This window comes from Diorhabda carinulata, chromosome X (genome assembly GCF_026250575.1).
Source record: "Diorhabda carinulata isolate Delta chromosome X, icDioCari1.1, whole genome shotgun sequence".
NCBI classification, from domain to species: Eukaryota; Metazoa; Arthropoda; class Insecta; order Coleoptera; family Chrysomelidae; genus Diorhabda; species Diorhabda carinulata.
Genome location: NC_079472.1, coordinates 5,924,872 through 5,941,376, shown reverse-complemented (window position 1 = coordinate 5,941,376; position 16,505 = coordinate 5,924,872). Strand labels below are relative to the sequence as shown.

General features: G+C 32.8%; 2 protein-coding genes across 2 annotated transcripts in view; one reads left to right on the top strand and one right to left on the bottom strand.

The window, feature by feature from the left end:
- Positions 1 to 1,887, top strand: part of LOC130901156 (uncharacterized) — a 3,113-nt gene extending 1,226 nt beyond the window's left edge. Inside the window, exons 2-3 of the mRNA XM_057812280.1 lie at positions 258 to 332; positions 1,394 to 1,887. Of these exons, the coding sequence (XP_057668263.1) occupies positions 258 to 332; positions 1,394 to 1,855 (537 nt within the window). The 3' untranslated portion in view covers positions 1,856 to 1,887. The remainder of the gene's footprint in view (positions 1 to 257; positions 333 to 1,393) is intronic.
- The window catches only part of LOC130901154 (transient receptor potential cation channel subfamily V member 5), a 26,542-nt gene extending 10,037 nt beyond the window's left edge, over positions 1 to 16,505 (bottom strand). The window contains exons 1-12 of the mRNA XM_057812279.1: positions 16,403 to 16,505; positions 15,483 to 15,565; positions 13,360 to 13,455; positions 12,745 to 12,832; positions 12,505 to 12,681; positions 12,197 to 12,386; positions 11,958 to 12,111; positions 9,527 to 9,677; positions 7,741 to 7,844; positions 7,381 to 7,687; positions 5,239 to 5,450; positions 3,055 to 3,206 (exon numbers count right to left, since the gene is read on the bottom strand). Of these exons, the coding sequence (XP_057668262.1) occupies positions 3,055 to 3,206; positions 5,239 to 5,450; positions 7,381 to 7,687; positions 7,741 to 7,844; positions 9,527 to 9,677; positions 11,958 to 12,111; positions 12,197 to 12,386; positions 12,505 to 12,681; positions 12,745 to 12,832; positions 13,360 to 13,455; positions 15,483 to 15,565; positions 16,403 to 16,493 (1,805 nt within the window). The 5' untranslated portion in view covers positions 16,494 to 16,505. The remainder of the gene's footprint in view (positions 1 to 3,054; positions 3,207 to 5,238; positions 5,451 to 7,380; positions 7,688 to 7,740; positions 7,845 to 9,526; positions 9,678 to 11,957; positions 12,112 to 12,196; positions 12,387 to 12,504; positions 12,682 to 12,744; positions 12,833 to 13,359; positions 13,456 to 15,482; positions 15,566 to 16,402) is intronic.

Sequence of the window (16,505 nt, the reverse complement as noted above, 5' to 3'; positions counted from 1 at the left end):
TTTTTAAACTACAATTTATTGTATTAAATAAAAAATGTTACGTTGGAAGAGATGGGCTCTTAGATAACCAAATCAGAATCCTTGACAATTTTTCTTTTAATGATTTACTTTGAACCTATTTCTTCAATCTATTAGATCCTCTTTGTATTCTGCAGATTCTTATTTCAAATAGCATTTTGCTTTTAAGTTATTAAAAGTATTAACATTTATTAATACTTTCTTATTTAATAATTTTATTTTTAATCACAATTTTTTAGCTCTTAGCTGCAAATGCTGAAAGTTCTTCGATAGGATCCCTATTCAGAACTAGCCAATGGGCAACACAAAGAGCCGTAAGTAATTATTAGCTTATTAAAAAAAATTGATTCATTTTGGACTATTCAAAACCTATTTATATAATTTAATTCAACTTAGAGAAGTGCACAAAATATGAGAGCATTTAAGTTATATCCAGGAGGCAAGCCTGTCGATAATATGAAAAAAGTTTGAAGTAAAAAATCTAGAGAAAAAAATTTCAGTACAATTGAATAAATTTTGGAAAATTCATAATTACCATAAACGATTGAAATCTATAGCTGAACATATTGAGAAATTAAAAAGTAATTTTGAATTTTTTTAAATTAAATCTACAAAATCTAACAGTTCAACGAATAATCTTAGAGATTGAGTGTTTTTTTATAATTTCATTTATATGTTATAAACACTGATATTTTGAAAAATGACGTTTGCTAGAAATATTGAGAATAAATAAATATTGAAAATAAATAAATATTGAGAATCAATATTTATTAAACGTCATTTTGAACATTGAATTTCAGAAACCATTAATTTAATGTTTTTACAAGAATTAACAAAATTTAAAACCGCCGCAAATCTTAGTTAAATACTTCCCAGATGATGAATATACAATTATTCGAAAGCTCGACAAATATATTAGTTAGTCTACTTTGGCGTTTCTTTACCACATTCCCAATAAGAAAACGCTCATAATCTATCTATATATGAATTGGAACGAAATCTTTGCCTGCTAGATTATGAGCGTTTTATTAGTGGGAATGTGGTAAAATTAAACACCAAAGTGTTCTTGTTTTACCCACAGAAAAAAAAACCTCCTTTGAAAGGAGTCTACGTATTTTTGAAGCATAACAGTATTTTAGACATAGGTGAAGAGTGACTTGAAAACCAAAAAATAATCTACGTGTTAAATAATAGTGTCCTATTATTTTATTTTACATAATAGTAAAATAGTGCAATAATCTCACTTATTTGATCTAATGAAAGCAACTTTCAACTCGTTGCTATGTAAATTTGACGCTTAAAAAATTTATGAAACATCGATGTAACCGAATAATCTGATGAATACATTAATGATTGAACATTTGATTTGTTGTAGGCTGGATCTGAGAACGGTACCATACTATCATCAATATGGGAGAGTTTATCCAGTGTTGAGTGGGATAACGCAGATGAAGTGAAAAGTGTTCTACTTAATCTTCTAAGTTCGTTAAAATCAGCGAGTTCAACGGAAGAAGATACCACCACGCGTACTAGAAGATCGATTGCAATTGACAATAAGATTGTTGATGTTGTAGACCCTCTTACCGAGCTAATAACTTTTGATATCAGTCAATTCAAACATAGAACAACCAGAGACGTAGCCGTGCGTAAAGTTAGAGACTTGTCTTTTAGTATTACATCAAATTTGAATCAATTGATCAAATTTATACTCTCTTATTATCTTGATAAGTTAGAGTTGTACATAGGAGATCTAATAGTATTGCCCGCTCGAGAGGTCTTGGATTGGTTATTGGATTGGTTGCTACCTTGTGGAGTTACTTGTACTGTATTAGCTTGAACAATGTAAATCATAAAAATTTTTAAGTGGAATACGATGATATTATTTAAGTGTTGATTATTACATTTTAATTTATTCCGCATTTAGTTCATTTCCTAATGTATCGAAACCATTTGAAATAATTTTTACTTAAAATCAAATGTAATAATAAAGGAGGTATCTCCAAATTAACTAGTACGAGAGCGAATCGATAGGTTACAGTTTTTTAAATAAAAAGTTATTTTATCCTTTCCAAAATAAAAATATTGTGGGGTTATCAAAATAGATAATTTTTTGTGAGATGGTTTCATCGTTGGAGTTTAATCTCTTCCCCTAAGCTAATTCCTCAGCTTTGTAAACAAGAAATAGTTACCCGATGCTAAATACGGAGAATAGGACGGATGATTGAGCAACTCCTAGCTTAATTCATGCATGTTGTCTGTGTAAACTTGAAATGTGTTCATCCTTTGGTACATCTGGTGAAAAGAAATTTTTTCATAGTCAAATACAGTAGATTTTTTTCACCTACTCATTAAATTGAATAAAATTCGCGATTGATGGTAGTCGATGTAAATTATACCGTGTGTCATCGCCGATTTGGATCCCCATTCCTTTGATTTCCTTTTTTCAAGTTGTTAGATCTTTTGAAACATATATTTTGAAAAGTGTTGGAGAGGTGCAGCACCCTTGTCTCAGGCTTTTGATGATTAATGTTGGTATTGTCGAGAACTCCTATGTAATCAGATGTAAATCCTTGAGATTTTTTCCTGGGCAATTTGAGAAAAATGTGCACTTGGTACTTTGTGAGATAGTTCAAGATATAGTAGTTCATATTTACTATATAAATATTGCAAATATTGACATCACTGTAGGAGGCAATTTGTTTTGGAATTAATTTTTTTGACCATCAAAATTATTTTGGTCTCTATTTATTTGAAAAAAAAAATCATTTAAAGAGGTTGCCAAAGAACTATTTTTACTCCTCACAAAAAATTATCTCTCATTTAATTCATTTACAGTGCTCCAATTTAGGACAGAATCAAATATTTATTATGATTAATAAAACCATGGTAAATTGAATTACCCTTAACTAGAGAACAGAAGATAAAATTTCGTGTACAGGGGAGAAAATACTCCAAATCATTTTTCAAAATATAACAAATATATGCCATTCGTTTCACTCTACAAACGCTGAATTATAAATTTTCAACTGAAAATACCTGCAGAAAAACAAAAAGTACGGAGCTGTCGTTAACATTACCATCACTGCTATCGTGTCTTCAAGTTCATCCATACAAAAACTTCTAAGAATAGGTATAAACAGCATTAGTATGCAAGAAAATAGGAACATTACACGTGACGGTGAAGTTTTCTACAACAAAAAATTAAATTTAAAAATAATTTGTCAATGTTATACACAGAAACGTTAAAAAGTGATTCTACAAGATACATTGTTTCTAAAGAAAGAAGAAGAGCACATCAAATACAGATCGACAATTGAAAACAATAGAGCAATTGCTTTTTTGTTAAAAATTTCCTGATTTATACTAAGCTTTATTGTAATTTTTAAACATGGTTTGAATTCGTATTAAGATATGAAGAATAATGTTTACTTCCCGTATAAAATTCGGTAAATATCGTAACAAACCGTGAGTTCACGTGGACTCATCATCTCCACTGTTTACCAATGAAAACATCGAATCGTAAACATAAATGCATTTCTATTAGCCGATGCCGTATGTACACAATTTCTCCGAAATATTCCTACTAGAGACAGTTTGCGATAAGCAGTGGCGTGGCTTGCTGAGATTTGTTTAATTCTTCAATTTCTTTAAATAAATAGAAATATGACGTTCTTTAGATCATGAACGAATGAAAACAATGATGCACAGTGTAGTGAGAGTATGGTATGAATTTAAAAATAAAGATTTAGATATACGAACCCAGCAAGTTATATTAAATATATTCGAATGTTTAAGAAAGGAAAATATTTAGTATTCTGATAATGCAATCGTAATAAGAATTACTGAATTAATTAGAGTAAATAAATTTTCCATTTATTGAGTAGTCACGAAAGGGGTTGCTGTGGATCATTCATAGAACCGAAAAACAAGGAGAATAGGGTTGCGATATTAGAAGTAATGCAGCAAAAGATAGCAGATTATCCAAAATACAATTATACCAGTTTAAAAACATCGCGTCAAGTTTTGTCATCATGTGATTTTAAACACAAAAAACTGAATAAACGGATGACAATCCGAATCGTCAAGGATCGTTCGATGGTGACAAGATTATTTGCGTCAGATAAAAGACAAGCCAAGTTCTAATAAACGAATGGGTTACAAAAAGGGCTCAGTTCACGTCTGGTACCCTGTTTAAACCAAACTACCTTACAGACAGGTACATTTTACTCGTCTTTTTACATATTTTAAAGTATTTATAAAAATAATAAATTTATAATATAAAATGTGGTTTCCACGCCCTCGGTAGATTAAACAAAATTGTCGGAAAAGGTTTTTATATAAGTTTTTCAATTGATATTGGAAGAACTATACTGCTCGATGCGACCAACATTTGCGTCATTATTAACCTTCCAAGGTTTTCTGAACATTCTACGGTGGCTGAAACCTTATCTAAACGTGGCAAAAAAGAGATCAACAGCATGCAGATGTACTGATGTAGATGTATATTGTGGTGTCATATTCACTGCAAACCAAAGGATCTATTGTGTCCCTTTTCTTGCTGCGATACTAAGAAACCTAGTATTACAGCTGATCTGTTAATCACACTCCAACAGCATACAACAGATATAAATTCTTTTAAAATAAACTCGTAACTTCATACGAAACACCTAGCATTCACGCGCAAGAGGACAAGAAGTCTGTGTAGTTGTACCACACGTGTTGGTTCCAACTTCGTTCCAATGTTGGGTATTCCTTTCACGTACATGTAATTGATAAAGGAGAAGTCCTTTTTAAAAAATATATTCATTGAGTCAAACTACAAATTAACTATCCCGACAATGATTTTTCGGCACAACAACGTTACAGATGATATTTTATATTATATTAATTTACATGACAAGCAGGTTATTTACAATGCTTTACACTTTTCTTATATAGTTGTATAGGATAGAGATGACATAATTCGGGTCAAAAAACCGACTTTCCATGGCAAAAGTTGGAAGCAAAATATTCGCCGAAGGATATACGCACTTTGACCAGAAGATGGGTCCAATCATACCAGCGACCAACGTTGGAAGCATTGGACGCATGGTGTGGTACCGGCTTTACAGTATTGTGTCTAGAACATTTTCTCAACATAGAGGAGAGATATATAAGTAAATAAAGGCAAATTATTAGGGATATGTAGAAAAATAACAAAAATGTATTTGTATCACTTACCAGATTTTCGAAAAACATTCGTAGACCTAAAAATCGAGCTTCACGTACTGCGGCGACTAAATATAAAAAAGCTCCAATAGTTATCGCTATTTCAGCACTAATTCTGATTTTAGCTTGTAAGGAATCCAACTGCATCAGCCTACACTCTTCTCTTAGATTGTCCCACCATTCTTCCACGTCATAATCATCGTCATCATCATCATTACTTAAATCTGTGAAAAGCAGACTTTAATTTTTTAATATTTAATGAGTCATTACTGAACTGCCAATAGTGATGTAAATTTGGTCTTATTTCTTGTGAAAAATCCAAGACCATATTCACACTTAACGAAAACAACACCAAAACCAAGACTGAACACGCAAGACAGAGTATGGCAGTGAAAAATGGTTGTTATATTTTATTGTATTAAAAATAATAGACGAAAGTGTGAAACGTTTAAAAATGGGCTTATCATTCCCGATGAGAACATAGCACATCAAACTGTTGTTGGTCAATCCATTCCTTAAGTTCAAAAATCCCAAAAGGATGAAATGTGCCTCGTCACTCATCCAGAGGCTGTGAATAAGCTCCTCGTTTTCTTCAACCCTGTCCAAAAACGTTTCGCAGTATTGTCGTCGGGCAGCAAAATCGTTTTCGTTCAATGCCTGAATCACTTGAGTTTTATAAGAGCGATGGTGCAAATCTGACCTCAAGATCCTTCGGGTAAACCTGTCGGATATTCCAAGAGCGACATGATTCGGCGAAACGGCCCTCACGCTTTAAACATTCCGAGGAGTTATAACGAATATCGTACTGTCACCTCTCTTATTAGCTGTTTCACCGATATTTTCAAAATTTGTCACCCAAAACTTTATTGAATGTACACTAGGCACTGGTTGATTGCGATTAACGTCGCTTCTACAAAGCTACCGGTTAGGTAAGACGTTTTCACAGCAAACACAGTGTTGTTGTAACCATGACGACTGTAATGCTTTGAGGTGGCGAACTTAATGGTAACATCGACAACTTGCCTACGTATTCGCAGCCATTTTAAAAATGCCGCACCCTATAGAAATTTGATCATATCATTTACTTCTGGAAAAAAATAGATTATTGATATTTGAAGCTTCCAATTTTCTTCCCAAGAAACACTGAATAATCCTGAGAAAAATAGGATCCACAAGAATGATAACAAAGTATTGTTTTTTATTGTGATAATTTATAATTAATGACTTTAAAACATGCTTATAATGATAGTTGTTCTGATTATAATTCTCCTTCAGAACAGTACCTATTAGGTAGATAACCTCTCGTACGTCTTCCTGTCCGCTACGCGTGCTCGGCCCCCTCGTAACTATCTACAAAAAAGATTATTAAACCAAAAACTATAAAAACGACGTTTGTTGATTGAAGGTGAGGGATATCCGATCCGTGGGAAATAATAAAACCATTCTTCAAAATCACTGGTTCGGACCTCTGTCAACATTTCGGTGTCAAAGTACACGTATGCTTACTACAATGATAACAATATTTCTGTCTATACATATTGCTGATTCTGATAGATAGAATGTTATAGTTACAAGGTTATTTATTTATTAGCGCCGCTTTTATAAAGGGACGTGTCTTTTAATCGCCTCGAATTACACGTTTTTGATTAATCGTGTATTACAATTAACCTTATTAATTTTTAACGACCCTGGGGTTCAACAACCGTCACAGACGATATTCTCTTCATTTCAATCTGCTGATAATATTAACCAATTATTTTCAGGGTTTTCATTTGTGCTCAATTTCTTAGAATTATTAATTGGAATGCAAGTTAGTGAAGTCAATCATAGGAAATAAAAATGCAATTAAATCAATTTAAATATTTAATTGACTTGCCCTTCACCAGGTCTTTTTAAGATGGCATAAAGTCAAAGTTAGGGAATAGTGTTGATAGACTAGCATTATTCGACTTGATCCTCATCTTCAGAAGTATTTTGGGAAATTGTTACAAAAAAATACAGTTTATCAAGACTGAATATGTGAGATCAATACTAGACGTACCAGAAGTAATTGGATTTTTCTAGTACTGGTCTTATTCTTACTCTGCTCATCATGTAGTGGGTTTTGGTGATATTCCATAGAAATAGAAGTTGATATTATTACTTATTACTTACTCTTTGTCTTATTTTTCTTCACAGTATCATTTAATTGCAAGACGAGATTGACTGTATTGTTAAGAATAATCGAACCATTTCCAGTACTATTCAAAGTATTTTGCACAGTGGCGTTAGTAGCATTATTCGTCGATATTGATGGCTCCGGTGGTCCAGGTCGTAAAGTAAAAGCAAAAAGTGATATAATGAAGTAAAACGCGAACGTAAAAAATTGTCTATAAAATTTAAATTTGACAAAAGTATTCCATTTTGCGTTTAATAAATCGATTAGTAGACCATCCAACAATTCCAAATGTTCATCTTTATCCTGAAAAAAATTGTTTTAAGCACAAAATTTTATTCTATTAAATAGTTACTCACTCCAAAAACTACCAAATTTAAAGCTGATATTTTGCAAATATGTCCCGTTTCCATATCAATGGTATCAATCTGCGATAAAGGATAAGCTGCGCATGTTATACTTCCTGAAAAGAAATACCATATGAACATCAATTTTCAATTTTCTTTCTCCTTTTGTATTCGCATATATTATTGTAATGGGAAAGAAATATCACAGGAAAATAGCTAAACCTAAAGCCGTTATGAAAGTGAAGGTTTACCTTGCATAGACCAAAGGAGGATTAGCGATTTGCTTTTATAATCGTTTCGCACTCCTGGGAGCGTTTCGTTCTCATTACGAGAAGAGGCGCATCAAGAGCGTACACGCTGGGATCCAAAAGATGGTGAACTATGCCTGGTCAGGACAAAGTCAGAGGAAACACTGATGGAGGTCCGTAGCGATTCTAACGTGCGGATCAATCATCGGAACTGCGAAAGACTAATCGAACCATCTAATAGCTGGTTTTCTCAGGATAGTTGGCGCTCGTAGCGTACGAGTTTGGTCTGGTAAATCGAATGATTAGAGGTATTTGGGTCGAAACGACGTCAACCCATTCACAGAATTTAAACGGATGAGATTATGCAGCCTCAAGACGCGAATCAAAGTGTCAAGTGGGCCATTTTTTGTAAGTAGAACTGGCGCTGTGAGATGAAACAAACGTCAAAAAATAGAGAGAAAAACTAAAGGTGAAACCAGTTAGAGTTAGAATATATGAAGCACAATTGAGATGTTATGGTCACATATGTCGAATGACCAGAAACAGAATACCAAAAATAATGTTATAATCCAAAATAGCAGGTAAAAGTTACAGAAGAAGACCAAGAAAAACGTGGATAGAAAAAGGCCAATTATGTTATCTTGTATTTTCCACGATTTGGAAACTTGGTTAATTAGCTAACCACCCTCCTATCTTTTCCCTTTACATAGCTTATTTTAAAGCATTTCCAACCCAGAATAAAGTTGTTTACTTCTTTATTTTCTAATTCTGCAACTTTCCTGGCAAGTTATTATGTCGTCATCCCCCAGCATCTGACGTTATTTCTGCGACAAGCATAGTAGATGCTCGATTGTCTCTTCTGCGCTACATTCTTTGCAATTATTGACCATTATAATTCCCCATTTCTGGAGTCGTGCGCCAACAGTACAGTGTCCAGTGATCGCTCCAATGGTCTTCTTTTGTATTCTATTCATGGATTGTTGGCCAAATCGTTCCGGATATAGCGGAATCACTTCAATTCATTGGTACTAGCACTGTTACTGCCTCTTCGACATTCTTTCCCCTTGTTCCACCTTTAGCAAGCATATCTGCCATGGAGTTCCCTTCCACTTCCACACAGTAGATTGCTTTGCTAGATCTTATCACCTCTTTGGTTTTGTCTTTTTGATGCTATTGTTTTGGAGGGATCTATTGAGATTTTTTCTGTTTGATTAACCACTTCTTTCATTATTCTATCAGCTTTCTCTATTACGTAGATAGATATTACATCAGTTTTCAGTCTGTATGACTTTTGGATGTTCGGTTCCTTTGACCTCTTTCATATTTTATTTCCGAGCTATCTGTGAAGATTTCATTATCCAGATAAGGGATAAAAGATCAAAGATAGATAGCATAGAGAAGTATATGTCAACCTTCAATCGAACAGACATACACAACATGGCTTAAGAATAAATAAAAAAATTAATAAACATAAATCCGCACTTTCGAACTTAAATCCGAACTCTACGGGTTCTAGTTTTCTTACTTGGAAATACACAAATTCTACCAACCTATCTGCCAATATATTTCTCTTTCCAAGTTTAAAATGTGGAAAAACATATCGGTTCTTGCAAGTTTAGCTGCTAGAGTCAAAGGAGTTAAATCTTGGTTATTCCTGATAGAAAGACTGGCTCCAACTTCGTACGACATATCAAAATGTTCCTGAAGTAAAAATTATCAATACTTTAATTACGAAAAAAGCTTTTTATGAAAGGATCAAAAATACACTGCATCAAAATTAATGCATAACTTTAGTGTTTCGATGTTTGGGGTACTATAATTATAACTCTCATCTACGGTATATTGGAAATATTTATAAATAAAACTGCTAAGTTGGAATTTCTGGAATCTTTGATGTATTCACACTGAACCACTACAGCAAACCCACTATCACACTGTCTGTCGCGTGTACATTTGTTCAATAACTTTTTTTCTTCGTCTACTTTCCTTTCTCATTCCCTTATGTTTATATTTATTTTCCTTCAATATTTTATTTCTGTATCTTATTCGCTATTAAGAGTCTCCTTCAATTGTTTCAAAGATATTCGATTCTCTAACCATTTCATATATTTTGTGTTTCCATCATTTTCTAAATATTTTTTATGATTTCATCAATTCCTTGTTTGTTTTTTGCTAGTATTGCTAATCATCTGCAAATTCAAGCTCGAAATGTATCTTTCTGATACACTACGGTTTCGAAGCTAGCGCAAGAGTTGGTTCATTCATTTTTGTACCAAAATGCAAGCTCTTCATACTTCTAGGAACATCACACACCATTTTTCAGGTAGAATTCCTACCAATGCAATGAAGAAATGTGCTCAGGAGTGTTTGGTAAGAAACCTCTCTTAAAAGCACATCTTCATTCTCTCAGATAGCCAAGTGACCTTCCAGGTGCAGAAAGCTATTAAGTGTACGTCCGAACTAGTTTGTGTGTGTAAATAAACTCTAAAAGCACTAGCTAAAAAAACCAAGTAACCCTAATGGGGCTTCCAGGCCACCAGAGTATACCAGAAAATGAGGAAGCAGACAGCCTTGCCAGAAAGGGGCAACAACCAGAGCTCTCATGAGACGCCATATCAATAACGAACTGAACGTATGGCTAAACAATCAGCAGGAGTTTCACTGCGGAAACACTTCGGGCTTAAGACAATCCGAAAGACTTATAACCCTATCAGTTTAGATGTCTGTAGAGCTTTTCGTGATGACCAGAAACGACATGAAACTGGTGGTGGATCTTCTGATATCATTACCTTGTCAAATACCACCTTAAGACGATGGGCATGGTAAAGAACGACAACTGCAGATTCTAAGAGAAAGCTATGGAAGTAGCAGAACATCTACTCTGCGAAAGTCCTGCTTATTTCGTTAAAAGGCTTAAGTATCTTGAAGGAGTAGTACTAATTAATACCTAGGAAAGTGGACCACAAAACTCTCCATAAAATAGCTTCCTTCGGAGGATTCTATGTATTTTGGAAGCAGAACAATAAGATGTAGAGTTTGTAAGCTTGATGTGGTTGTAAAGCCAAAAAGACTTCCCTAAACAATATACATTCTACAAAACAAGTTGAGGCTAAAGTAATCAACCGATATTCTTATGCTTTTTTTTTTAACGAAACACTTTGGTTCTGTAAAATTTGATTATTCAATTCAGTAGGATTTATTCTTAAAAGTTAAGAAAACGATATCGGCCAATTGGCTGCCAACACAGTTGATGACCATATGGGTTCGTTTTATGACTTTTACCATCACTCTTGGTAAAATTTAAGGAGATAGGTTCTCGCATTTTTTCTTCAAGAACTTTAAGAGTGTTGACTTGAATCAGATAACCTAAAAAAGTCTGAAACGCTTAACTCAAGGAGTATGTGCCATTGCACCACATGTTCTTCTTCCCAAATCATCCAATTGAGGAAGAAAAAATTCACGAATCATGGCTCTGTAGTATTCGCCATCCACAGGTATTGTTTGGCCCGCGACGTTCTACAAAAATAGCCCGATGACTCCTCCAACGTAAATAGCACACCAAGTAGTAACTTTAGAAGGTTTCTTCATGGGTGATACACGGATTTTAGGCGATGAAAATGAGCCTCACCGTTCATGATAATGTTGGAATGAACTGAACGACAACTTGGTTATCGAAGCGCGCGTCAGACAGTGTAATTGTGAGTGTTGGTTTAAACAGTGTGTTCAATATAAATATCACCAACGGTTCCAGGAATTCAAACTTAATGTAAATCAGGACAAATACTGCAATGAACGAAAAGCATTAACATGATTGTGTGTGAAACGTATGTCTTGCTTTGCAGTTTGCAGATCTCTACTTCCAGTGGATAAAATCAACCTTCAAAACAATAGATTCATCATGGCTAAAGTTATGAAAATTGAAATCATGCATTGATTTTGATGCGCAAGGTATTCAAATCTTATTTTAAAAATTTCTAATACCGATTTCTGTTTGATAACTAAAAGATGTAAAACCGTATTTCCGTTAGAATCCTGTGCATCTGGATCAGCTCCACGAGCAAGAATTAGCCTAAAGCTTTCTTCTTGTCCCAAACAAGCAGCAAAAGTTAGTGGGTATTCTCCCCAATACACATACCTAATAAATAAATTCAAAATTATTGAACTAGGTTCAGTTCAATGTATATTCTAATTTTTTTTACAGTTTCCTTTTAAAAACTCACCCTTCATAATTAGTTTCTTGGCAAACGTTAACCCATTCGTGGTCAAGAGAATCTGATCTGGAAAACTTTTGATCTTCTGGACACATAAAGTTTCCAAAACATCGCTCGTGAATATTTACATTAGTATCCAGAAGAAATCTAACCATAGATGGATCTTCATTTACAATAGCAATGTGTAATACACTTTCTCCTGCAATTACATAAATAGTTTTTTATTTATTTAAATTAATTCGGAATAATCACTGATTTGGGAGTTATGTAAACAAAAACTGAGAGTTATTGTTGATTCCTATGTAAAAAAAACGTACCATAATATTCGTCAGACATGTAAATGTCATTTATTAGATTAGGATAAAAGCGTAACAGTCTTTTGGCCAGATCAGCATGAAGAGAAGTCGCATTTAATAGACACAGATGCATGAGTGTTTCTCCTACGGCCCCTCTATCTTTTATCTTCCAACAAATGTGTCTATATAAATGTGGGTCTTCAAATAACCATAAAATATTTCATTATTGAAGAATACCAAACTTAATAAGTACAAACTTACTTTTTTGATATTCTTCTTGGGAAACTTCGGGACCTTCATCGTCTACTTCGAAATCTTCAGGATTTTCCATTGCGCGTAATTGTGGAAGCTTGTGAAGAGAATAAAGAGCATTGAAATTTTTATTGGGAATAACCTATGGTATCAAAGTATGAGGCTTTACAAGAGAAAATCATATTCAATTATTTTAAAAACAAGTAAGTACATAGTCTGTAAACCTCATACATATGGGTAATTGTTTCCAAAGATATCACACAAATTTTAAGCCCCAAAATTTATGTTTTTCCTTCATAATATAAATTGGGATAAGCTTCTTTATGAAATATCTAAGAAATAAATGTTTTGTTTTACAGCAACGACTCCACTTTTCTTCTACCTCACGGGTACTTACTTGCTGAAGTTATTGGTAAACTCTATGAGTTATAAGGCTGGAGTGCAAAGAGTTAATAACCTCTTTACAGTATGTTATGTCTTTTTTTATATAGTGTATTTAAATAAATTATATAAGTTAGTGAATATGTAAGTCTTAGTGGATCATTTAGTGCATAGTTTTCCCGTGCTTGTGTATGTATTTGTATTTTTATTTAACTAAAATTTTTATATATAGAGTGAACTTACCCATTTGTGCCTTGGTCGTTCCTTATTCCTCAATAGTACTAATTGTGATATAGGAATATAACGACCAGCTCCTTTATTATATAAAAAATGCTCCACCTGATAAACAAATTACCAATTCATTAATTTAGCTTTACTATTACCGTAAAATCCCGAAAGTAAACCCCCTTTTTACACATTAAAACAGATGCATTTGAGGTAGGGGGTTATAATCGTGATTTTTTTGAAAAATTTCCCCAAAAAATGCTGCAGTGCTAAAAATGAGTACAAGAAATAAATCATGTAAATAAAATTTTTAAAATAATTAATAAATACATATTTTATACATTAAACAAGAATTTAAAATATAACTAAAAACAATTATCACTTATCATAATATTTGCATACTTGAAATATGGACACACCGGAAAATCGAGTTTTGCCGATCATGCTGCCACTCATTATCATGACATAAATATTAATAATGTAAAATTGTTAAAAAATATATCCAATAATAAATTGTTGGATGCATTCGAAAGCATTGAATTTGCTAAAATGTGAGAGTAGCTTAAATAGGGACAAAGGGCCAATTCCTTACAGCCCACTCTAAAGTTTAGTAGTCAAGGAATGAATGTGAAGATTCCCGCCATGAAGTTTTTTCCCGCTGGAAGTAAATTTCGCGGAAGAAAATCAATTGGTGGGAAAATTTAGTATAAATTTAGTGAGTTGGCGTCGGTGTAGTGGTGGTGTAAACAATGTATTCAGTATGAATATTGTCAACGGTTCCATAAATTTCCTTTAAATTAGTAAATCAACTTTAAATATGCCTGAGATGAGCTGGGATTTTTTAAAATCTATTATTTATAACATTAAACTGTGTAACGGTAACAGTCACATTAAATAAATTTCTAATTAGGTCTGAAGACCTCATAAATGATTAACGGTAATTTAATGAAGCAAAATTATCTATACAGATATTTCAATCAGTTAAAGAAAAACTTATTCGGTCCGTGTGTGACTGCAGCGCCACAGTAAATATGAACTACGGGAGGCTGTCAGAGCATGTTTTATTACGTTTTTCAGTAGTAAACGGAAAAAAGTATAATAAATAGTAATAAATAAGTCGTCAAAAAAAAAGGTGACAATTTAAAACTTACTACAATTTTATAATTATCTTGAACAAGCCAAAAATACAAGTATAATGATAAAATATATAACAGAATGCAGTAACGTTTATAAGAACGTGATGTCACCTAGGTACATGAACCACAGAACGTATCAGTAACTGAATTTGAAGTCGATTCACCATTAAAACGAACCATGGAGGCACAATTGACAAAAAATAATAAATATACAGTAAGAAATGTCATCTATTCTTTGACCCAAGTAGAATTGAATTTAGTAAAAGAAGAATGTGCTGCATGTGTCAATAATTTCTTAATTTTTTGTGAAGAGTATTTTATTTATGAAAGTGAGTATGAACTGGATACAAACATCAAAGAGTTTTATTTGAAAAACGTGCAATTATCGGAAGATGAAATAGTTAATTTGTCTTGTGAAATTATTAAGCAATCTTCTTGTAACAATTGGTTTCAAGTTAGACGCTTAAGAATTTCTGCAAGTTCTAACGTTCATAATATAAAAGTTTTATGCAGGAAACCAGTTGAAAGTTTGGTTTCAGACATGCTAAATCCTAGTAAAATTGACAGCAGCTCAACTAGATACGGTTTAAAAATGGAAAATTATAACAAAGAAAAAGATTTATAATACTCCGAATACCATATGGCAATGATTCTTTCACTTCTTTCAGGTTGCAGTGAAGTAGATTAGGGATTATTTTTCGAACATCAAGTTAATAATATAATCTTAGTTTCCAAAATGCCTGTATATAAAATTTAAACAAATGTTTATATTACAATATTTGTACTGAACACACTATTTACGCTACACCAACACTGTTTGACGCGCGTTTCGATAACCATATTATCCTCTTTGGAGACTGAAGATGAACTATTTTTTATTGAAACCTGTTTCAGACAGTGTAATTGTAAGTGTTGGTGTAGTGGTAGTGTAAACAGTGTGTTCAGTATTAATATCACCAACGGATCCAAAAATTCTAACTTATCTGGATGATTCGTTTTGTGTACCTTAGTTTTAATAGCATGATCTATTTCGGCATATTGCTTATTTTGGGTTGCTCTTTTCATAAGTTCCACTAAAAGGCCACCACCTACAAATAATTTTTGTATAAATAACAACATTTAATAACTAAATTTATCAATTCTTTTAATGAAATAAAGGATATATGAGTTCTTCGCACTGCACTTGGAGCACTAAATCTAAACGATTTATGATGATTGATCCAAACTTTCAGGAGAAATTTTATAAAAGAGAGAAGTTTTATAAAATTAACATTGACAAATTAGATGGTATTTGGACGTTCTTGGTCAAAATTGGCTTCTAGAAATTTAAGTCTGTCTAAAATCGACTTGTCTGAGTTCGATTTGTCCAAAAAAATTTTTCTGAGTTGATTTCGCCATATATTGGTATTTTTTTAGGTTAATTTTATCAATAATGGGAACTCATAAACAGAATTCAGTGAAAAATTGTGTTTTTCTAGTTTAATTGGTCTAAAATGGTCTCTTCAGAGTTTAGTATAATCAAAAAATGACAGTTTTCAATTATAAAGTAATTTAATGACATTCCGCCATTTAATGTGCAAATTAAAAAATTTAGACATATCTAAATTTTGAAAATGTAGCGATTGGAATTAATAGAAGACCGAAAATGAGATATCAAGCGAGTAAAACTATTTTTACGAATATATGGGTCATTACAATGTTTGATAAGCGTTTCGATATTTAAGTTATCGTCTTCAGAGATTGAAAGTATATTTAGATAACTTGGCTATCGAAAACATGCATCAGACAGAGCAATAGTGTTGGTTGGGTGAGGTAATTATATAAAATATAAAAACAAATTAGCATTAAAAAACAAAAGCCATTTATAAGAAAAAATGTTTTCGAAATAAATAGGAAAGTAATCCAATATTTGTTTCTATGCTTACCTTTCAAATCGCATAGTTTATAAATTGGCTGCAAGGCAGCTCCTGCTTGTTTCTTAACACCACTCACCACATTACTCTCAGTATTTCCCATTTTATTATTCTT